At 41.3% G+C, this 21,760-nt stretch overlaps 1 protein-coding gene across 29 annotated transcripts in view; it reads right to left on the bottom strand.

Moving 5' to 3' along the window:
* The window catches only part of Trpm3 (transient receptor potential cation channel subfamily M member 3), a 787,998-nt gene that overhangs the window by 174,630 nt on the left and 591,608 nt on the right, over nt 1-21,760 (bottom strand). For all 29 annotated transcript variants that reach the window (XM_075973702.1, XM_075973688.1, XM_075973693.1 and 26 more), the window contains one exon: nt 11,397-11,520. In XM_075973702.1, the coding sequence (XP_075829817.1) occupies nt 11,397-11,520 (124 nt within the window). The remainder of the gene's footprint in view (nt 1-11,396; nt 11,521-21,760) is intronic.

Here is a 21,760-nt window from a genome sequence, read left to right as displayed (position 1 = left end):
CAGGGTCAATGTGATTCTGACTAGTGGGAGATTTCCAGGCTACATGACATGGTTGGGTGAGCTACTAAAAATTGTTCTGAAGGTAAGACGGATGTTCAGTGGTATCATCCAGAAAACATGGATGGTGTTTGGTGTAGGAGGTCATTCTGTCTATGTGTTGCTTTCATTGGTTAATAAAGGAACTGCTTTGGGCCTATAGCAGAGCTGTAGGGGAACCGAGCTAGGTGGCGGGGGGAACTAAAAGGAATGCTGGGAGAAGGAAGGCAGAGAGAGACACCATGGAGCTGCCAGAGTCAGACATGCTGAATCTTTGCCAGTAAGTCACTTTCACATGGCGATATACAGATGAATAGAAATGGGTTAAATTAATATGAGTTAACCAATAAGAAGCTAGAGCTAATGGGCCAAGCAGTGATTTAATTAACAGAATTTCTGTGTGATTATTTCGGGGCTAAGCTAGCTGGGCGGCCAGGATAAACAAGTGGGCCCTCCTCCCACAGGTGTTGACTATCTTGACAACATGAAAAGCATGTGTTCTCTTAGTAGATATTTGACTATGTTTTATGGGTAGCAGTTTCTCCTTGGGCCAGGGTATAATGACATCCAAGGAAGGCACAGTTGCCTTCTCTTTGAAGGGCCTATGAGAAACAAAAGCATGCACACCACAGTGTAAGAAAACATAGACAACTAGTGCTTTGGACTGTGAGGGTAAGGACATGCCTGCCTTGGTGTCTGTAAACACACAGGGGTTGAACTGAGAGCCTTGCAGCCGCCACTAACACTCATTCGTCAGTTACAACTACAATGCTTGACAATGAGTAAATCAAATGGAATACATTCACAAAATACTCATATCCATGAGGTCAACATCATTTATTTCCTAGATCTTCAAAGGAATTAAAGCTACTAGCAGCTAAAATCACACAAAATTAATGAAAAACTAGAAATATCTCCTCGTGTGAGGAAAGTGAGGCATTTTGTGGTAAAAGTTAAGAAGGTCTAAGTTGTATTTTCCTGTTGCTGGGGAAAAGAACAGTTTTTCTTTATTTGTAGCCTGCTCAAAGTGATGTAAAACGTGAATAAAACTGCATGATTGTAAAAGGGGTTTTTGTATGTGGCCAGGCTGGCTTAAATTAGAAAGGAATTATAATTTTTTTTAAGAATCGAATGCTCATATCCAAAGTATATGCAAAATTAGGATTTAGCTCTGTGCTGAAAAGCAACTTTTATTTTATTTATTTCTTTTTGAGCATCTATTTTCTGTCAATAGGGACCAGAACAATATTGGGTTGTTTGAGCACTGTGTCCATTCCGTTGCAGAGTGGTGGCTTCTCCTGTGGCTGTGGGCCTTCTAACGTTTGACTTTACAGATTACAAAATCTATAAAATCAAATAACTTGTGGAGGCATTATTGGATGTGCTGTTAAAATTATACAGTGTAGGTAAAAGTCTGCTCTCTGTGCTGGAATGCCTTAGTTATTTAAAACATTACATGCAGTAGAGGTGATCAGTTGCTTTGCCAGCAGGCCAAAGTCAAATCCCTGACCATGGCCGTTCTAAGACTTGGTCTTTCAGTTATTGATTTGGTTCTTTTCTAACAAAGGTTCGACTTGCTTCTTTTCTTGTCACCTGGAGGTTACACACATTTCTTGTAACGCATCTATTATGATGAGGAAGTTGGCAGAGGGACATGATGATACAATGGCATCAAAGCATTACTCCGTGACAATTTTATCTAGGACTGGGGAAAATCCAAGGGGAAAAGGAGAAATCTGGGCATATACTTTGATTAGTTCCCATAGTGACACATCAAATAACTAATAAAATTAATACCAAATGTATCCTAGGAGCCACACACTTTGCTGACATTCTTTAGACATGCTGACTCTGAACTCTCCCAATAACCTGGGGAGGAAGTACTGATGACCCTGGGAACATTCACATGATGCTGAGGCTCCAATCTTTCAGGATACACTAATCACCCTTGCTAATGATATAAGTGTCTTGCTTGCATCTATTTTTGTAAGCAATAGAAATTTGGGGACTTGGGTTTGTTTCTTAGATGTGTCAGATGCTGTGGGACAATGGTCTTGTACCCTGTCACTTGTATTGTTTTAATAAAACACTGATTGATCAGTAGCCAGGCAGGAAGTAGAGGTGGGACAATGAGAACAGGAGAATTCTGGGAAGAGGAAAGGCTCAGTCTGCAGTCGTCACCCAGACACAGAGGAAGTAAGATGAGAACACCTCATTGATAAAAAGTACCAACCCACATGGCTGACACAGACAAGAATTATGGGTTAATGTAGGATTAAGACCAGGTGGGACAGAAACCTTTGTCAAATAGTCATACCTATCTTCAGTAGAAGAGGAGACTGCTTTAGAGGTCATGCCTGCTTGACTTTAATGAAGCTCTGATAGGAAGGAAGGGCAGAGAAATCCTCATTTTTCTAAATAGATATGTTTTTGAATGCTAGCACTATCTTCTGCCCTCACAGAAACAGTTAATTTTGTTGCATGGGATGATGATGTGATTTGGGTATCCAGAGACTCATCTGTAAGGCATAGACAATAGTCCTCTCTTGTCTTATCTAGTGTCTAGGGCAGAGTCATCATCCCCAGAGGCCAGAACTCTTTTGTAGAGCACAAGAAGACATGTAACATCTGGATACATTTTAGCTTTTCATTTGTTTGGGGTATTGGACTCGAAGAGCCCTCTGGGAATCCTTAATCTTCTAGTAGATTGATGTTTGTTTTACTGAGTTAAAAAAAAATCAAAACGTGCTCTGGGTTACAATGGAATAAAACAGATTGCAGAATCCAATGAGATTATTGTCACTTTGTTTTAAAGTTGAGATCCCGAGAAACAGTGCTGGGTAAGCCACTCCAGTGATGAAGCCTGGAGAGAATCCAGGTTTGTCTGCTAGAGCTCGCTCCTCAGCCAACAGATTAGATGGTTGCCCACAGGTCAAAAGACTCAAACAGATGGCCCGCATCAAATCTAGGTCAGAAACCAAATCTGCAACTCCCCAAGGAAATGTGGTCCTGTTAGCAGAGGTCTATGAACTATGTGGATTCAAATGTTATTCCCAACCTGAGTTTTTTTTCATTCAGCAATTCAGTAAACAAATATTTATTGAGTATCTGCTATGTATATACCGTGGCACTGTGCACAATTAGGCTGAGTGAGTGTAGGAAAGAGAGAATAATGAATAAAGTGTGGATTTGGTTCTTAAGCACTTACATGCTTATGTGTACATATATAGATATTATATATGAATATATTACAATGAAGATAAGAGATGTAGATAAGGGAATTAATAGTTAAATGTAATCCAGGTGTGTGTGTGTGTGTGTGTGTGTGTGGAGGGGGAAGGAAGACAAGAGAATGAAGATGAGGGGAAGGATGGAGGGAGGATCTGGTGTTGAATTTGGTAAATGAAAATGCTCCCCATATGAGAATATGTAGGAAATTAGGAAACTAGAAGAACTAAGAAGGTCAGTTTGGTTGCTAAAAAGCATTCATAAAGAATGAATGGATTTTCAGACTGAACTGTAGGAAAACATTACCATAATTTATATTCAAATGAGTGATATGATTCTCTCTGTGTGTAAGCAAGAAAAATCTGGCATTATTATAACAAGGAACCAGCTCAACTCTACTGGTTGGTGAAGTTCTGTTTGCAATGATTCAGCCACACAACATGGCTGACACTTCCTGGTTCCAGAGCCATGCATATGCAGACAAGCCCTCAGGCAGAAGTGCCTAATAGCACCAGGAATCTTAAAGGACCCTGTGTGATCCATGTGCAACATGGTTGCATCATCTATGTACGGTGCAGCTGTGTGAGTTCTTGCACACACGCGTGAGCTCCGTCATCTGCATATGACATAGTCATGTCAACCCCCTGTGCACATGTGCCAGGCAGCTTTTAAAAGCTGGAGGCACCATCTTCAGCTCTCTCTCTCTGCACACCAACCTCCATCAGGCCTATGAACACCCCCTCTCATAAACTAAGCAGGTTTGTTGCGTGTTCCGTGTTTCTTTCTCACTCATGCCGGGTTATTTCACTGTTAATGGCTTGTTTTTCTGTGGCTGAGAAGTTCAGAATAGCTTTAGTTTTACAGGGTTGTTGGAGAGCAAAAATCTACAGAGTATGCCTGGTACAAATGCTCTCTACTCTTTATGGAAATCTGCCGGTCCATGGAGTGTACAGGTGGGGATAGTGGATCACCAGGGCAGGCTTCCATTGAGCAGCAGTAGTCAGAGCAAGGAAGAAGGAGGGTGTGAGCGAGGATGTGGAACGCAGATGATGAGACGAGGCAGCTGTGCGTTCACACCTAGTCCTAAAGCAGCACAAGTTATAATAGCAAACCAAAGGAAAAGCATCACGCATCAATCTTTGATAAACATCAGCTTACGGAGCTGGGAAGGAGAGGGAGGAAAATGGAAAGCGAAAGTGAATTTAAGAAGTATAAAGAAAATGGAAAGTTGAGAGTCTAAATTAGATCTGTAGAAAAGTCTCAGCAGGAAGAGAAAATGGGATGACCAGTACTTCAAAGAAAGGTCTGGAAAGGAGACAAAATGGTGATCTAATGTCCTTGCTTCCATTACTCCATTAGCACATTGTTTTTAGCTTTTTTTTTGAGAACTGCATACATGAACCCCACAGCTATGTCATTCTTGACGCTCCTCCTTGCCTCTTATCAGCACATGCTGTATTTCCTGGCCTTACTTCTGTGCCCTACCCAAGGGAGACTGTGATGCTAATGAAGTGATACAGCTTCAGCAACTGTGAGGAGACCACATCAACCAGCCTATCAGTGGAGCTTATCTGATTGTGTATCATTATGTTCTAAGTTAAAAGTAGATACAATGTGCCCTTCCCCAGCCCCATCCTGCTCTTTTCCATGTTCCCTAGCAGATGTTGCTAAGATTGCTGTGCTCTGAATATTTGTGACCGGCCCTCCACATTTGCATATATTGAATCTTAATCAGAGTCATGATGGTGTCACCAAGCAGGGTGCTTGTGAACTTACTTGATCATAGAGGCTTCACCCTCGTGAATAGGATTAGCATCTTCAGAAAAGTGTTCTGAAGAAGCCTGCTTGCCCCTTCCATCCTGTGGAGACTCAGAAAGAAACCGTCTTCTATGAGAAAGTCCCTACCAGATGCCCAGTCTTCTGGTACCTCGCTCTGAAATTTACAACTTTCCAGAACGTTGGGCAATAAACTTTGTTTATAAGTGACTTACTCAGGGGAAGTCCAAATTGACCAGAATTAGACAGTGGTCCTTATATGCTTCTTAACTGATAAAGTTTAAGGAAAGATGGGTTCATTTTCACTCCTGTCCATTCTAATTTGCTGAGTTGGGTAAATGCTGCATTTCAGTGCTCATTGGTTTTAGAACCATCGTTGCAAATGAGAATTGGCTCTAAGGAAGTAAGTAGGAAAGCCATGCTCCCAAGTCATAAAGGCTATGAAAGTGCATCACAAGTCTCTCAAATACTCAGAAAAAATATTAAATTAATTTTATCATAAACTGTAATTAAGAAACCACCTTTTCAAACCACCAGATCTCCAATAAATTCTCAATATATAACTGAAAGTCAAGACAAACCACTGGGCAGTTACATCATTCTCACAACTGTAGGTTAGGAGTAAGAAATAATAGTGACATAATTACTATAATTCTTGAAGCTTTCAACCAAAATCATGTGATGAAGTAGGAAAATTGCAATCTTGTAAATTTCAAGTTAAGAATACAATTCAGATCCCCCCTTCCTGTAATATCTCCTAATCAAGTAGTACTAGGAAGCCATCTTAGACAAAGCAATAAATGAGTGTGAAGTAATTAGTATTTTATTTAATTTTTATTTTCCAACATAAATGTGAAGTAGCATTTTGCCTTTATGGGGAAAATCTGGTATATGAATACTTTGAGGGAAATATTATGAACAAAATGCACTTATTGCTGGTGTTGACTCAATGGGTCATTGTTAAAATCAACCTCGAAGGCTCACTCTCCTGCCACTGACTTAATTTTTGCAGGATCCCATTAAGAGAACATCGCCTTCATGACAGCGGGAAGCAATTCTAGAAGACGACACACCCTATCCCAAAAAAGTTTGTCCATAGGGTTGGGAACACTGTTTAGGGGTTGTTGATTATTACTTGTACTAGATAGAGAGTTGGGGTCAAAACTATGTTTGTTCAAAAAAAGGAGGGGGGAGATAGTAATAGTGGGTAATAGAGTGAATACTTGTGAGCTATTATATATTTGTTACTTTTGTTTACATTATTTGTACATATATACAAAATTATTTTGTTAGATTGTATATATGCATGTTTCTACCTTGGTTTAGGACATTTTGTATATTGATACAACTTTTAGGGTATATTTTCATATTATTATAGGTCAATAGTTGTTCCTATTTGTTGTTATACAGTTAGATCAATTAGGTTCTTTAGATACACAGAGATTGTATTCTGTCTAGATAGGGAATCTTCAACCACTTCAAAGATCTGTGGCATTTAAATAACTTAGGGTTCTGTTGACATGAGACATGATTGCTTATGACAGCACCAATCTACTCCTGAGAGAATGTTGAGCACTGAAGACACTCCACTTGGAGCTTGTTTTCTTCTTGGCAATACTGGCCTTTGGACAAGGAACTGACAATGCCTCAACCACTGACAAGTTACATAGTATCCGGAAATGGATAAGCAGGGCTGTCAAATCTTGCCAAGACAGGGTAAAATGGTTTTGAAAAATTTCCTGCCTCTGAAAATGGTCTGTCAGTTGCATTAGGCCTTAGCCAAAGTTGGTTGCTTCAAGGTTGCAAAATGAGACTTTGGGTAATTGCCCAGGTAGCTAATTGTCTCTGTCATATATTGCTCACTTTGGAAGCTACTTGATTGTACTTCCTGCCTGCTCAAGTAATATTATCTCCCTTCTCAGTACTTTGATTGGGTTGAAGATTAGATAGTAGTAGTTACTGTACTCTTATGATCTAGTCAAGCCATTTCCTATACAAGACTTAGACTCCATAGGATAGAATCTTTATTAAAACATTTAGCATATGTTCCTTGCTTAATATTTTTTATGCTGATTGCAATTCTAATCTTATACTTGATATCTGTCTCCTAGTGTATATTGTTTTGTATTGGGTTTGTAACTCTCTTACTTAAACAAAAGGGGGAGGTGCTGCGGGAGCTCCTTCCACTCCTTCAGCCAATAGCCTTTAAGATACCAGCCCACTGGGGTGTGGTCTCTTATACTTTAAAAAGCAGTGGGAACTGGCGATCTTTCTCTTGCTTCTGGCTCCCTTTCTGGCAGCTAGACTCTCTGTTTCCTGTTTGCAATGAGGACTGTTGTTTGGGATGGTGATCTGTAAGTTTTTCCCCTTAAATAAAGAACCCCTTTTATTATCCATAATTCTTAACTGGTGTGGGGTTATTTTGAGGCTTCAACACTGTTGTCAAGTATCTGGCTGTCATGGGCTATCACAAAGACAGTTAGAGGGTACACACAGCAAACTGTGTAAGAGACCCAGTGTGAACAGCTTCCACCACGAGTATCTTAGAAACAGGCTACACGGCAACTGTAATTAATCTATTTTCTGATCTTTCAGGTTGGAATTGTACTCAGCGGTTATGAGATGTCTCAACCGGACACTCTCAGCTGCATGATCTGAACAGGTGGAAAGAGCAGCAGAAAGATGGTTTGTTTTGACTAAGAGCAGGGAACTTGGGAGCCTGAATTACTAGATGGAAGGAAGGGTGATAAAGGGAAGCAATCACGTGGTAACCACATGCCCAGATGCACCTAGAATCAAAAGGTCCATTAGTTTGGCTATAATGAGGATTTCCAAGGAAGCAGGTGACAAATTCTGAACTGGGCTCCCAAAAGGTGAAGGCAGTGTGTAGAAAGCATAAAGGAGGGAAAGGTTTTCCTCCCCAGTCAGGGGAAACAATCCACAGAGTCCTACTGAAGAAAAGTGAGAACGGTGGCAACTGGAACCAGGCAAAGCAGGCAGACACCAGAGACAGTGCCAAAAGAATAGCAAGACAGCTTGGCAATGATTTGCTGGGGTGGTGGTATTGGTAGAAAAAGGGAGGAGTGAAGCACAGGACTGAGAAAATGACGTGAGAGCAGGAAGGTGGCGTGTTATGGGGGTGTAGGGGTGGGCCTTTTGGGGAATTGGGGAAATTGATGTTTATAGACATTAAAAGTTTGAATTAACAGTGGGAAACCAAGCAAGGCATTCTAAGCAAGTTTCAATTATGCTTGTGGAGACAAGGTAAGAGGTTAAGGCCAGAAATACAGTTTTATGAATAACATCCAAACAGGTTATTGCTGAAGCCAGCAAGAGGTGTGAGTTACTATCAAGAAAATGGGGTACTATATTAAAATACTTTAGGAGGCTCAGCAGGCAAGACTGTCTCATTGACTGAATAAGATTTAAAAGAAGTTTATTTAGGGCAAACAGCTCAGAAACACATGCAGTTAGGCCAAGCTTATGATATTGGCTCTATTTAAATGATATTAAAGAGGAAAGCTATATATCCTGAGAAATGCACCTAACAGGAAGGTATACAAAGATTGGAAATGAAAAAAGAAAGACATGGAAGCTTTCATTACCAGGAAAGTATGAACTGAGAGAAGCTGATGTAATTGTATTAATACCAGATGAGCTGAAATACAAGGCAGAGACATTGTCAGGAACGAATAAGCCTGTTGAAGAATGGCAGACAATGATTCACTAGGAAATACAGCCAATTGTAAAGCCTTATGAGCCCAGGGACATAATCTCAGAACACATAAAGGAAAAATTTGACAGAATTTCAAGGAGAAATGGATGCAGTCTCCCCTGGTAGAAGATTTTAAATTCTCTTAAAAATGACACAAAGGAAAAATAACAAAGCTTCACATGGTGTGGCTTCAATGGGCAAAAACTACGAGAAAGGGAAGGAAAAGAGGAGAGGATGTAGAAGTTTGAGGATGAGAGGAAAACGGTGCCACTGAGGGACTGGCAAAGAGGGAATAAAGGTGGACCCCTCAGGCAGAGTAAGAAAGAAGGTTGTCGTTGAAAAGAAAAAGCAAGCACCCTTCCTAGGGCAAGACCACAGAGGAAGTATGGAGAGGGGGGTATGTGGCCCACGTTAGGTGAAGCCTCTTAGAATACCCTTTCCTCTGATACCAGAGAAAAAGGAAGAAACCTAGATCAGGATATTTTGTGATGGGGGAAGCAAGTGGACAAGTGTATGGGCTTTGATTTCTCTCAAAGGCAGCCTCTGTTGAATACGAGGGGAGGAGTCATAAATGCATTTGCTGTTTCCATCTGGTAGTGTTCATGCGTGCAGATTTGGCAATACAACTTTAAAATTCACGTGTGAATAGAGGGGAAAATGCTTGACCAGCCCGAAGACTGCTGATTTCTTGGAGGTACGATGTGGCAGGCTTTGCATAAGCAGAGGAGAAATGAACTTTAAGAACTATATGAAGCTACTAGAATGCACAAGGCTGCTTCCCCTGCCGGAAACATCGACAGAGTCTAAATATGTATTTCTAGTGATGTTGTTTACTGTGTGAGCTAACTGGCTGTGGTCAGGGGAATGATGCTACATTAGCCGTAGAACTTGGAGCTTTAGTTGAATTAGTTAGATTTGCTGAAGAAAATTTAATCTCATAGAGCTTGGAAAGGAAATCAAAGAACAGCTGAAGTGTAAAAAGGAAGAGGGATTTCACCTTACAGTGTCCTGTTTATTCTGTATGCGGTGTGCTACAGTCTGGTGAGTGCTGATCAGTTTACACCAAGACCCTCCCAACTGGCTCTCTTGGATTGTATGTGGGTGCCTTACCTCTAAGGGAGGTGATACCCCAATTTGCTCTTCTGCTTCCCCCAAAAGAGAAATGACTACCTTGTGTTCCCTTATTTGTAAAGCATCGAGTACTGTCCACACTGTCCCTCAGAAATGGAAATCATTTAAATTAAGTACAACCTTATAAGCCCTTATCATGTCTGCCCTGGAAATACACGCAACCTCTTCCTCAGGGTTCATGACAAAATGATAATTATCTAGCAGAATTATATAGGATCGTCTCATAAAACACTCTGGCAAGTTCATCCAATATCATTTAGTTTTATAACCTCTAACGTCTCCTAGAATTTTTGCTGGAATTGCCTTTCTAGGAAATTTCAAGGCTACTCAGAAGTCTAGTCATGGTGAGAGTTCATCATTAGCTTTGGCCTCAGCGTCTAAACACAATCAGAACTCAAAAGAAAATCCTCCCAAGTCTCACGGAAGGAACAAACATGACAGTCTCATGGCTAGGGACTCTAATGGCTTTTTTGGCCTCTTTCTACCAGCTGTCAGGGTATGTATGTGGCCATAGAGATATTCAGAAATTAGAGATGTCTCCAGTTTCTCTGTTGTCATCCCAAGCCTGGAAGCTTCTGGAAGCCTTGATTGACAGGGGTGTGTGGATGTCTTCTGAAGAATGCCTTGTTTATTGAACTTGTTATTTCATCTAAATGTTTGGTTGCCTTCATCACTGTCTCAACTGGCCTTTGAGAATAGTTTGTTTCCTGAGAGCCTGACAGGAATCTTCCCAGACTGGGCAATTCACTCTTGTCAGTCTGAATGAGAAAACTGCTGAATAAAAATACTGACCATCACTGGTTTTACTTCTCATTTTCTCATTGCTCAGCAAGTGAGCCTGAACTTCCTTAAGTGAAAGGCGAAGGTACCATTTGTTTCTCTTACTGGGAGAGTTGAAAAGATCTTCTGTGTTAATAGACAGGAAGACTCAACTCCTTGCCTGGCGTATATTAAAGGCTCCTTAGTGTTAGCTTCTGTTGTTTCTCTTCACCCTGCCAGAGTGTCTCTGCAGGTTACTCCACATCTGGAGTGCACTTCAGACTGATGTAAGAAACATTTGAGCAGCATCTAGATAGCACTGCAGAAACTTTACACAGATGTTCCAGGGCTTCTACAGTACTCAATCCATTTTTCATCTGTACTACTGACCATATTAACTTGGATGCTATATCACTAAATCTGTGGTGACTAGAAACACCCAGTGTCTCTCAGTTTACAAGCAAAGTGGAACCCCCCCCCCCCCACGAGAGGCTCCACCGAACATTCCCAGAGGAAACCAATTTTATATTCTCCTTGGCTCATTTGGTTGAGTTATTCTGAAGTATTGGGGTGAACCCAAACCAGGAAAACTGTGGGAAACCTGGCTACACACATGTCATTCAAGCCAACACTAAAAAAATTCATGAGTTCTGGGGCCAGTGGCACCTCTGGTGGACGGTGAAAACAAAACCCGGAGGAGAAAGGGGCAAAGGATGGAAGCAAACATTTGGGAGCATGGAGAGTGACATACCAGTTCCTTCTTCTTCATGCATTCCATGAGGATGATGAAGAGGTGCTGAGCTTGGGTGCGAGTGTATGTGAAGGTCTTCTGTATTGTCACCAACAGCTGGTCCCTCAAGGATTCATTGATAAGTCTGCAATGAAAACCACGATCAGTCAGTTCAACACAACTCCTATTCTGTGTGTGTGTGTGTGCGCGCGTGTGTGTGTTATTGTAGTTTATCTTAATTTACACATTGATCATAGTTGATAGGGTGATGTTTTAATATATTAGGGACTATGGAATAATAAAATCAAGGTATTGACCATATCCAGCACCTTATGTTTTTATCATTTTTTGCAGTGATAACACTCAAAGCCCTCCATTCTAGCTACTTCAAAATACTAGTATTCTTTACCATGGTCACCTTACAGTGCAGCTGGAACATTGTAGAACACAAGAGAACACTGAGGATTTATTTTTAATCAGAGTTACTTCTGCCTATGTTTTCCCAACAATAGCTCTTTTAATGTGTCAGTTTCCAAAGCAGTGCATTTAAAAAATAAATTTGTGTCTCAGAACCTCACAGGGTGAAGTAGGAAGTGGACTTAGTCATTTGCTGCCATTTGCCTTTTTCATAGTCACGTGTTTAATGACTGCTACCTCAAATTCTGTTATTAAAGATGCCTTCAATTGCATTGTCTACATCTTGGAAAGGATTTGCTGTGTCATTTCCTCACAAACTGAAATGTTATAACTATTTATGGGGATAAAAATTACATCTCAGCAATGCATTTTTCAACATCAATGTAAGATGTGGACATTAGTAAAATGTTTATTGTACAAACGTGAAGACGGGAGTTTGATCCCCAGCACCAAAGTCAGATGTGGCATACACCTTGCAATCTCAGCACTGGGGAGGCAGACACAGAAGAATCTCTGGGGTTCCCTGGCTAGCTAGCTACCATAATCAGCAAGTCTCAGGTCCCAATGTGAGACTGTCTAAAAACTGAAGGTGGGCGGCCTCTGAGAAGTAACACTCCAGGTTGACCTCTAGCTTCCACATATCCTGCCAGGATATATATATACACACACACAGACACATATATGTACATGCATTCCCCCACAGAAACAGGCACCCCCAAGTGGAAATAAGAATTAGGTTACTACTTTAAGCTAAAGGGTTTTTTAAACTTTAAAAAAGGTTTTACTTTTTTTCTGTGAGCCAAAAGTTTGATTCCTAGGAAGCAGCATTCCCAAAGCAAAGCACTGTTTACTTCAGCATGCCCAATCAATCAATGCACACTTAGGCCTCAACTACTAATTTTTAACTTCTCCCATCAGCCTGGAGAGAAAGGTATCTGTCAGTCACCAAATGTCAAGGGTGTGAAAACATATTTTGCTATAAAAAGATAACTGTTCTAACTGTTCAAAATCGGGAGGATAGACACTCTTCTCTGGGACAGTGGTAATCATATTTTCTGCCTATCATTTGAACATTTTATATGGTACACATCACTTTCATTATTGAAGTATCAGCAACTCCTAGATAAGATAGAAAGAATATTATTTCATTTGATGCTGGCAGGAATTCCGTTGGCAAGAGGTTTGCTTAATTTTACGAGCATGGATTTTAGCCAGATGGAGTTGAAAACTTAGATCCGCACAGCCAACAAGCAATGACAGAGCTGGGTACTGCCCGGTGCTCTTCCATGTCACCCACTGCCTCTCTGCGGCGTGGACCCCACACCATTACCCCTTCAATGCTGTGCCCCTACAGCAGGCAGTTGTGAGAATTCCTTTCACAGAAAAGCAGGGCAAGAATCTTGAGAATGCCTTTCTATCAGTGACCTGCTGTGGCTTGGATATGCGAGGTTCCCATGAACACAGAGAGCTGCTCATTGTGGTACCCTTACTTTGAAAAGAAGTGTGAGTCTAAGGATCCTGAAAGTCCTTCATCTGAGGATCAGAAGGTAGGGTCACTTCACATTCACACCTTCCTCGGGAAGGATAGTGTCAAAGGATATACATGCTTAGAGAAAAGGAGGTGGGACGAGAAAGGCTACCCCAAATGTTCTCTCAATATTAAGTGATTCTGGTTGACTCCATGGTTCTTGGCTAGAAATCATCTGTCTGTCTGTCCATCCATCCATCCATCCATCCATCCATCCACCCACCCATCTGTCATTAACTCATTTAGAAAATTCATGTGGATGTCTACTTGGTGGTAGGCACTGTGGTATGCGTCAGGGATAGATGGATATATGGATATATAGATGCAGTATGGTCACTCCCTGCCTCCAGTAGAGTAGAAGGACACCGATTAGGCATTCAGCCACAACTGTCAGTGGTAGAGAAGTAGAGGAGCTGGTGAGAGGTGACCTGGGGAAAACCGAGGAGATGGAGCTTTCCCTGACACTTGCAGAAGAGTGAGCATTAGGAAGGGTTGGAACTGGGAAGAGTGGGAAAGTCCAGACAGAATGGCATGGATAGGCCTGGTTTGGAGAAGGAAGAAGAGGGCAGAATGGCTGGAGCATGTGAGCACTGTAGTCTAGACACTAAAGAACCCCTAAAGGTCTCTCTGATAAAGGTGCAGCCTCAGCTTGATGCTAGCGGGAGGGGGTGGAAGTGGTTTGAATGACAACGTCCTTTACAGGATCAGATGTTGGAGCACTTGGTCCCCAGTCGGTGGTACCTGTGTGGGAAGGTTTAGGGATTGTGGACTTGCCAGAGGAAGTAAGCTACTGGGGCTGGATTTTGAGGCGTCAAAGCCACATGTCACATGCTCTCTTTGCTTCTTGCTTGTGACTTAAGATGTGAACTTTCAGCTTCAGCTCCTGCTGCCATGTCTACTGTCTGCTGCCTTGTCCCTGCCATAATGGACTCTTAGCCATCTGGACTTGTAAGCTACAAATAAACCCTGTCTTCTGGAAGTTGCCTTGGCCCTGGCACTTTATTGGAGCAACAGGAAAGTGACTGACTGATATGGAAGCGCCACCTAACTGAAGGGTTTGAGATGCTGAGACTGTGCCCTCAAAGGATCCAGAATGCTTAGCGTGTCCCAGTCACGTGGTTGGATGGTGTTGTTCTGCTCCTTGTTCCTGCTAAGATCTGTCACCACACCAATGGGCCAGATACATACATTCAGATTTGCGAAATTGTGACTCCCCAAATTTTTCTGCTTCTATAAAGTGATTATTTCAGTTGTTACAATAACTAAAAGCTATTGTGGGGAACAAGTTAAAAAAGTAAGAAAAGATGAGGCTATAGTGAGGGTTAGCCAGGACAAGATCACGGGGGCCTTTGGAGACTATGTTAGAGTTTATTTAGTTTTTGACACACAGTCTTACTGTGCACCCAGGCTAGCCTCAAATTCATTATTCTCCTGGTTTTACCTTCAAAGGGCTAGAATGGCGGACAAGTGCCACCATGTCTTGTAAGATCTCTGGCTTTGTCCCCACAGTGGTAAGAAGTGTTTCAGCAGGAGCAAGAGACCCATTTCTACTTGTGGTGCTAATTAACTCTCCTAAGACTCAGTCATACCTGGTCATATGTCTACTTGACAGGCAACCCAGGAGGGTAAGTCCAGAGAGTTCTGCAGCAGCAGAAGTGAATAATGTAGCACATGACTGACTACAGGAGGGATTCTTCTGATTTGCCACTTGATAGGTCCAATCATTCATCGGCAGGTGTTTAATTTTGATAACAGCTCGGAATTTGTTCTCTACTGCCAGCCATCTGTAATGAACTCCGAATTCCCTGAAGTCATTAACTGTTTGCGAGTGCTGTCTGTCACTTCCATCCAGTCTGTCAGTTTGGGAATTAAAGAATGATGTATAATTGACTTAGTCACAGCTTGCAGAACTAGGCGAGCTTAAAGACTTGCCCAAGAGTTCTATAGTTTGGAGTCTCTGTTTCATATTTCTCCAAGGTGGTGGCTTTGGATCAATCAGTTAGCAAGAAGAACCTTACAATGGATTGGAGCTGCAAAGTGGACAGGCTCATTGCTGGTAGAATAGAAAATATGGAGAAGAGAGCCATCACGTACGGAACAGACATGATGGAGGAAGCAAAGGAGACTTGGTCCATCTGAAGCATTGTGTTATATTTACTGAACTCCAATTCTTCTTTGCCCCCCCCCACATCATTCTGATTATATCAAAAGGAAAAGAGTTTTGGCATGCCTCTGCTGTCTTAAGTGTCCCATTGTTACCAGTCACTCCTCTTAATAGAGAAATAACACATATAAAGCTCACATGCCTTTGGTTGAAGAGGTTTAGTGACACTGCTTTAAGACAATCCCATGATATGTATTTCCTGTGTTCCTAGGACCTCCTGGTTTACCACTCCATGGCAGAGATAGAGAAGAGTCTTTGAGGCAGGCAGGTGGCCTATTTTGTAGGGGAAGAAACTGGGAAAGGTGCTGGAGTGATCTGTGATAAGTCACGTAGCCTGGTGACCTCAGACTGGGCTGAGTTTGTTCATTTCACTCTTGTGCCATGGTTCCAGTTTTCCTGTCTTATATCTCCCTATCACTCAGTTTCCTAGTCATGTGCATCACAGGGGGAAATATAAGCTCAATTAGTTATTAGGAAAATGCTTTTCCTTTATATGTGCGTGTGTACGTATGTATATATGTATGTATGCATGTATGTATAATGAATATATGTACAGAGAGAGGCAAAGACAGACAGGCAGACAAATGGAGAGAGGAAAGAGACAGAATGAGAAAATGAGAATGGTGGAAGTGTTCTGACCGGCTTAGGGGAGAGGAGTCTAAGTGGGGGTTGGTAAATGAAGACACCAGACAGAGCACTCAGCAGCTTGAAGCTTTTGTCTATGTTAGACCCTCGTCTGTGATTCACTCTGTTTCCCTGTCTTATTTTGTGGATACACATTTTCGTGTCTTTGAGAAGCCCGCTTTCTTGAAACTCTGATTTATTTTTAGTTCTTTCCATCTTTTTTTCTCCCACTCCACAGCCCTGGAGAGGAGAAATTGATAGCTTTTTTAAAATTTTTACCATGATATTCGAACATCAATGGATTTAGAGACAACCCCTTGTTAGGAGTCTTTTTATGGCACTAGAGTAGTGATTGAAAACGTCTTGACACCAAAACATGGTTGTAACATCCCGTGAAACTGTAGCTTTAGAACCAGGTCTGTGATAGTGACTTATTTATGGAAACCGCTAATTGGGGGCTCCATATGCATCAGTGTTATTTTGGGTCCACCTCAAATTAGAGGGTTTTTTGCGACCGAGGAAAATCTCTGCGCTGTGGCATTTGTGGTTCCATTTAAATGCTGTATGTATGGCCTGTAGTTTTCAGATTCGTCACCGAGTAATTTAAAATAGGTCAGTGTTTACCCAGGGCTCAGGATAGCCAGCAACACGCCCCACACTTTGCAATTAGTGTTCTATTCAAACACTACAAATGCAGCCCACATGTAAAAATACTTCTCCCAGAATAAATTTAATTATCTGCAATATCAGATTTTTGTTCCTAGATTTGAAAACTTAAAAAAAAAGCATCTAGAATTCAGTGCGACTCCAGGAGCTAATCTTAGGTTAATTAACAGCTTTCCAGGAGAGCGGTCCTCCCAAGAGCCCTGCAGATGCTCTGAGATACCGCACACACAGGGTGAAAAATTTTACTTATATAAATAAAACTGTGAATACCCACACTTGGTACTCAAAGACATCATTTCCAATGGAATCTCTAGTTTACTAAAGAAGACAGAAATTTTTCTCATTTATTTGAAGCCAAGCAAACGCCTAAATGTTACACAAAGGACACCCAAAGGTGTCCTTGAATGAGGTCATAGAGAATGGCAATCCCTATGCCTCCTTCTCTTCTCTTCAATGTTACTCTCTGCTTCCTTTCGAGAAAAGCTCTCACTTCCTTTCAAATGCTATACCTCTGCTGCCGACAGCCTTTACTAGGTTCTCACCCACTGGCTGTGTGATCTTAAGACTTACTTAGCTCTTATTTATTCTCTTTGTATATGTAACATGGAGGTGATAAAGTGTTTTCATAGACATGTGAATTAAGTAAGTCCATCCTCACAAAGGGCCTGGTGTGTGGCATGCCTCACGCGAGAATTTGCTATGATGGCAGCTGGCCTTGAATTATAATTTCTCAAGAGAAATAATTTTCCCATTTGAGACAGATTAAAGAGCTGCGGTGATTTCTTACTTTGGGGGAAATTGAGATATTTAGGTCTAGGGGAAGCTTAATTAGAATGGAGCTTTGCAGTCACCCCATGCAGACATTTGCATGTTCATTCTCTGATTCATTCGCTCATTCAGCAAATCATACTTACACCTGTTACCATCATACACTGTCTTCAGAGTCAGTTGGGAGATGAAACTCTCCAGTCTTAGCATCTAGGAATTAGTAGTATTATTTCCTCTTGAGTAGTTAATGTGGTTAAGAACCATGTATCCTTAAAAGTGGCCACCTAACCACTCACACACATTTCTAAAATACTGCCACTTAGTTCTGTGCATAGATCCTGCAATGCTTTCCCTTTGGTTTAGGTGATTCTCTACATTTACTCGGGACTCACTGTGTACCGGATATTTCTTTTCGACTTTGTCACTTGACCTGCATCCATTCTCTATGGCTACCATTCTCATCCTTTTATCCCTGTCAAAAGCTGTATGTAACAGGCAGTAGCAGTAACATATGTGCATGCTTGGGCCAGCTCTACATGACCAGGGGAAGTCACCACCAAACACTCGGTTGTTTCCCTCAGGGTCTTTCTTTCACATCAAGGTCTGCTTGGGGTGGTGAGGTGACAGTACACCTGCAGGTTTTAGCAACCCCTATTAGAAACACCAGCACATAGAGCTCTGAATTCTGGGAATATTGTCCTGACTCAGCTCCTTCTCCATGAACCTTGGCTTGGGTTTGTCTTTATCTTTCTCAGCTGGAATAGAAAGACTGCTAATTGGCTTTTTGTCTATCCTCCTCCAGTCCACCCTCCATTGCATTGATTAAATGGCTCTTTTGTAGAGGGATCATGTTCCAGAACACTGTTAAAATTCTGCAATAGCTCCCCATCACCAGTCAGATGGCATCTTAGTTTGCATATGTAATTTAAGATTATCTGTGGTCTCTCGCTTAACCTAGGCTCTCTTCTGCTACTCTTATATACTTCCCATAAATACAGGATCTCTGCATACATTGTACACCTCTCTGCCCTTGAATGTGCTCTGTCTACTGCATGGAACGGTTTCTGCTCCTGAACTCTCTACTCAAAGCCTATTTAAACCTCAGTTGAAACTATCTCCTGGGTGAAAATCTCTGATTCCTACTTACAAGATGCTCTGGGAGAAGATCATTTTATTCCTATAATGTGGAGGGCAGTCAGTCATTCACAAGAATGCCCACCATCTGAAGATATTCAGCATTTCAGTGATACAAAGGTAACTTCCTCCACACAGGGCTTAGTGGCTTTGGCAACTGGAAGTAATTTTATCACACGAATGTCAACCCAACAAACATATATAATAAATGATCAGTAGAAGATGTAGGAATGTAATTAAAACACTCTGATATGGTGCCTCTCATTGGAAACCATCCCTTCCTTTTCTACCGAGGACTCTGAATAGATTATTCAGCTCTTTCAGTCTTTATCTCCTCATTTGATAACAGATCTAGCATATGTCCTTAAGAATGATGTTTTTAGGTCAAACGGTCATGTGAGAAAAACACCTAGAACTACCTCTGATGCAGAGCTATTAAACAGGGATTATTTATATACCTGAGAATTTTTCACACCTTCAGAGGCGTGCTAGTGAAACCCAGCTCAGAGCTGAAACAAGATAACCAGCATGCAAAGCATCCACACTGTGAAGAGAAAGTGGAATAGTGCCATGGTTGTTGGATGAAACAAGTCTTTGAATGAGAAGGCAAAGCACCATTGAAAACCAATTAGCCCAGTGGTTTCAATGGGGGAAGGCCAGGGTCACATTCACTCATCAGGTGAGATGGAAATAGGCTGGTGATGAGGAGGTCCCTGAACTAATCTTATATCACTTCCCAGTCAAACAGGTGGGGGTCAAAGCTCATAAAGCTCTACACCTCCTGATTTTCCAATTTTGATCCTTTGGAAATATGTATTTGCCAGGAAGGGCCCTACCTGGAAGATTCTGCTGGAGAGATTTGAACTTGGAATAAAGGAATGATCCAACTTTAATCATTTTATGCAATGAAAAAAATGTGAGGTCTGTAGAGGTGAACTGACTTCCTTAACAGTATGTGACTTGTGAGAGCCAGCTGAGCGGGGAGACAAGAGAGTGAGAAAGGAAGACTCTGATAATGATGTATGCCAGCCTCCATGTACAGGCTCACTTCGGTGTATTGATTAAACATTACGATTTGTTTAAAGGGCTCCATGCAAGTGTTATCTTCTACTACATACACGAGGATGTTCCGTAGTCGACATAAGAAGATTCAGCAATGTGACTCCAGGCATCTACTGTGTTCCCAGGGGAATTCTTTGTTTTTTTTTTATCAGCTGCTCAAAGTTCCTTTAATTAATTGAAAGATACACATAAATATTCAACAATTAGAATCCCCAAGAGCAACTCTGATGCTGTTTTTCAGAAAAGGATGGCCAGATAGAAAGTTGGTACAGATTGAAGTGAACACAGATGTAGGTTGGCTAGATTATTTTGTCACTGAATATCGAAACCAGCTACAAAACAGCCCCTATCAATTAAGACAAACAGCAGTTCTGTGTCTTAATGTCTAGTCTAGAAGAAATTGTTCATCTGGACTATTCCTGAGGGTTCTATCTACTACTGAGGTGGATCTTAGAGAAACTGTCTGTTATAGGTTGTGATATATACATATCAGTGGAACAAGATGCTCTCTGATAAATTTTATTTCTGATATCCATAGAGGGACCGTTTCCCATTTAACTCTCGCTCTTGAATTCCAAAATCTGGAGCCATGTATAGTAACCTAGAAGGTATAGGCATATGTACCAAAGGAAACACAAGTGAGTGGCATCGTGGTGTTGAGAGTGGCAAGTGAGCACTTGGTACTTGTGATAAGAACATGCTCTGTGGTCTGTGTTTTACTGGTGGCTTTTCATAAGACAACCTAGACTCTAAGTTCCTTGGCTGTTTGGATGGCAAGTTCTATTACCTATGTGTCTGTATTTTCTCTAGAGTGCCAACTTAATAATCCTAAAAGACTTTTCCAATTTTTTTTGTGTTGATCACATAACTCTGTCGTTTTCCTGCATGCACCTTCTAAAGTACTGTTTATTATCATTTTTAATTATTACTATTATTATTATCATCTAACTTTGCTAGACTCTAAGCTTCACAAATGTAGAGAATTTTATTCTTTTGGCTTCCTTGTGTGTTTTTGCCAGTATCTGGGCTAGGGTTTAGATCATAATAGTTATTCAATGTATTTCTCAAATGAATAAGTAATAGTGAATGAAATATCAAATAACATGGGAAATCTATCAGAATTCAAACATTTCTAGTCTGGTGAAAACCCACTGTAGAAATGAAGAACTGTGGTGTTTAGTGTGGTTGTCATTTGCTATAAGGGACCAGTTAAGTTTAATTATAGTTTAGTTCAAGTTTGTAGCCATAACCCAAGTACTCAGGGACTGTCTGATGGATGACAAAGAGGCAGATTCTATCATCCCCAAAAGTTCTGTTGGCCAGCATTGCTCTTGAGGTTTACAGCAAAGGCAAATGCTCCACCTTGGACTAGAGCTAGGGCTATGGCCAGCAGGATATTTAAGTACAAATTTCTAAACAGTACTGGCTTTTTGTATGTCATTTCCCCTCTTTTCTTTGCCTGTGGCTATTTGTGTGCCCAAGAGCGAAAAGGAAGCTTTCCAAGGAATACAGCAACTGCCACATGGTCAGGCAGATTTTCTGCCAAAACTGTAAGTCAAGCAATATACTCAGAGTTCATTCCAAGTAAAACCGATTAGTGAACACCACCCGTAGCCACGCTAGGGGGATGGTCAGGATTTCATTATTTTGGGCCTTGCATCAAAGTCAGAATCAGAGCTGACTTAAGGAGTATATGGACCCTCTGGGGAGGCCAAGCTATGGAATGCCTTCAATGGATATACATTAAATGTTGGCTAGAGATTTATTCAGAGGAGAAGTTAAGTAGCATGTGAGAGAAGAAGAAAGCTGGATGCATTCTACTTTCTTGTCTGAAATAACTCTGGGATAAGCAAGATATGCCTCCTGCAGTTACTGGGCCATCTTCCTAGAATACAATATGGCACGGATGTTAAGAGCATAGTTCCAGTTCTAGCCTGCCTGGGAAGACCATGTGCTACTAGGAGAAAGTTAGCAAATGACATGACCTTTTCACCCTACATTTTCTTATTTCTACAGTGGGAT

Source organism: Microtus pennsylvanicus, chromosome 5 (assembly GCF_037038515.1).
Source record: "Microtus pennsylvanicus isolate mMicPen1 chromosome 5, mMicPen1.hap1, whole genome shotgun sequence".
Taxonomy (NCBI): domain Eukaryota; kingdom Metazoa; phylum Chordata; class Mammalia; order Rodentia; family Cricetidae; genus Microtus; species Microtus pennsylvanicus.
This window is presented reverse-complemented; position numbering and strand designations above follow the sequence as displayed.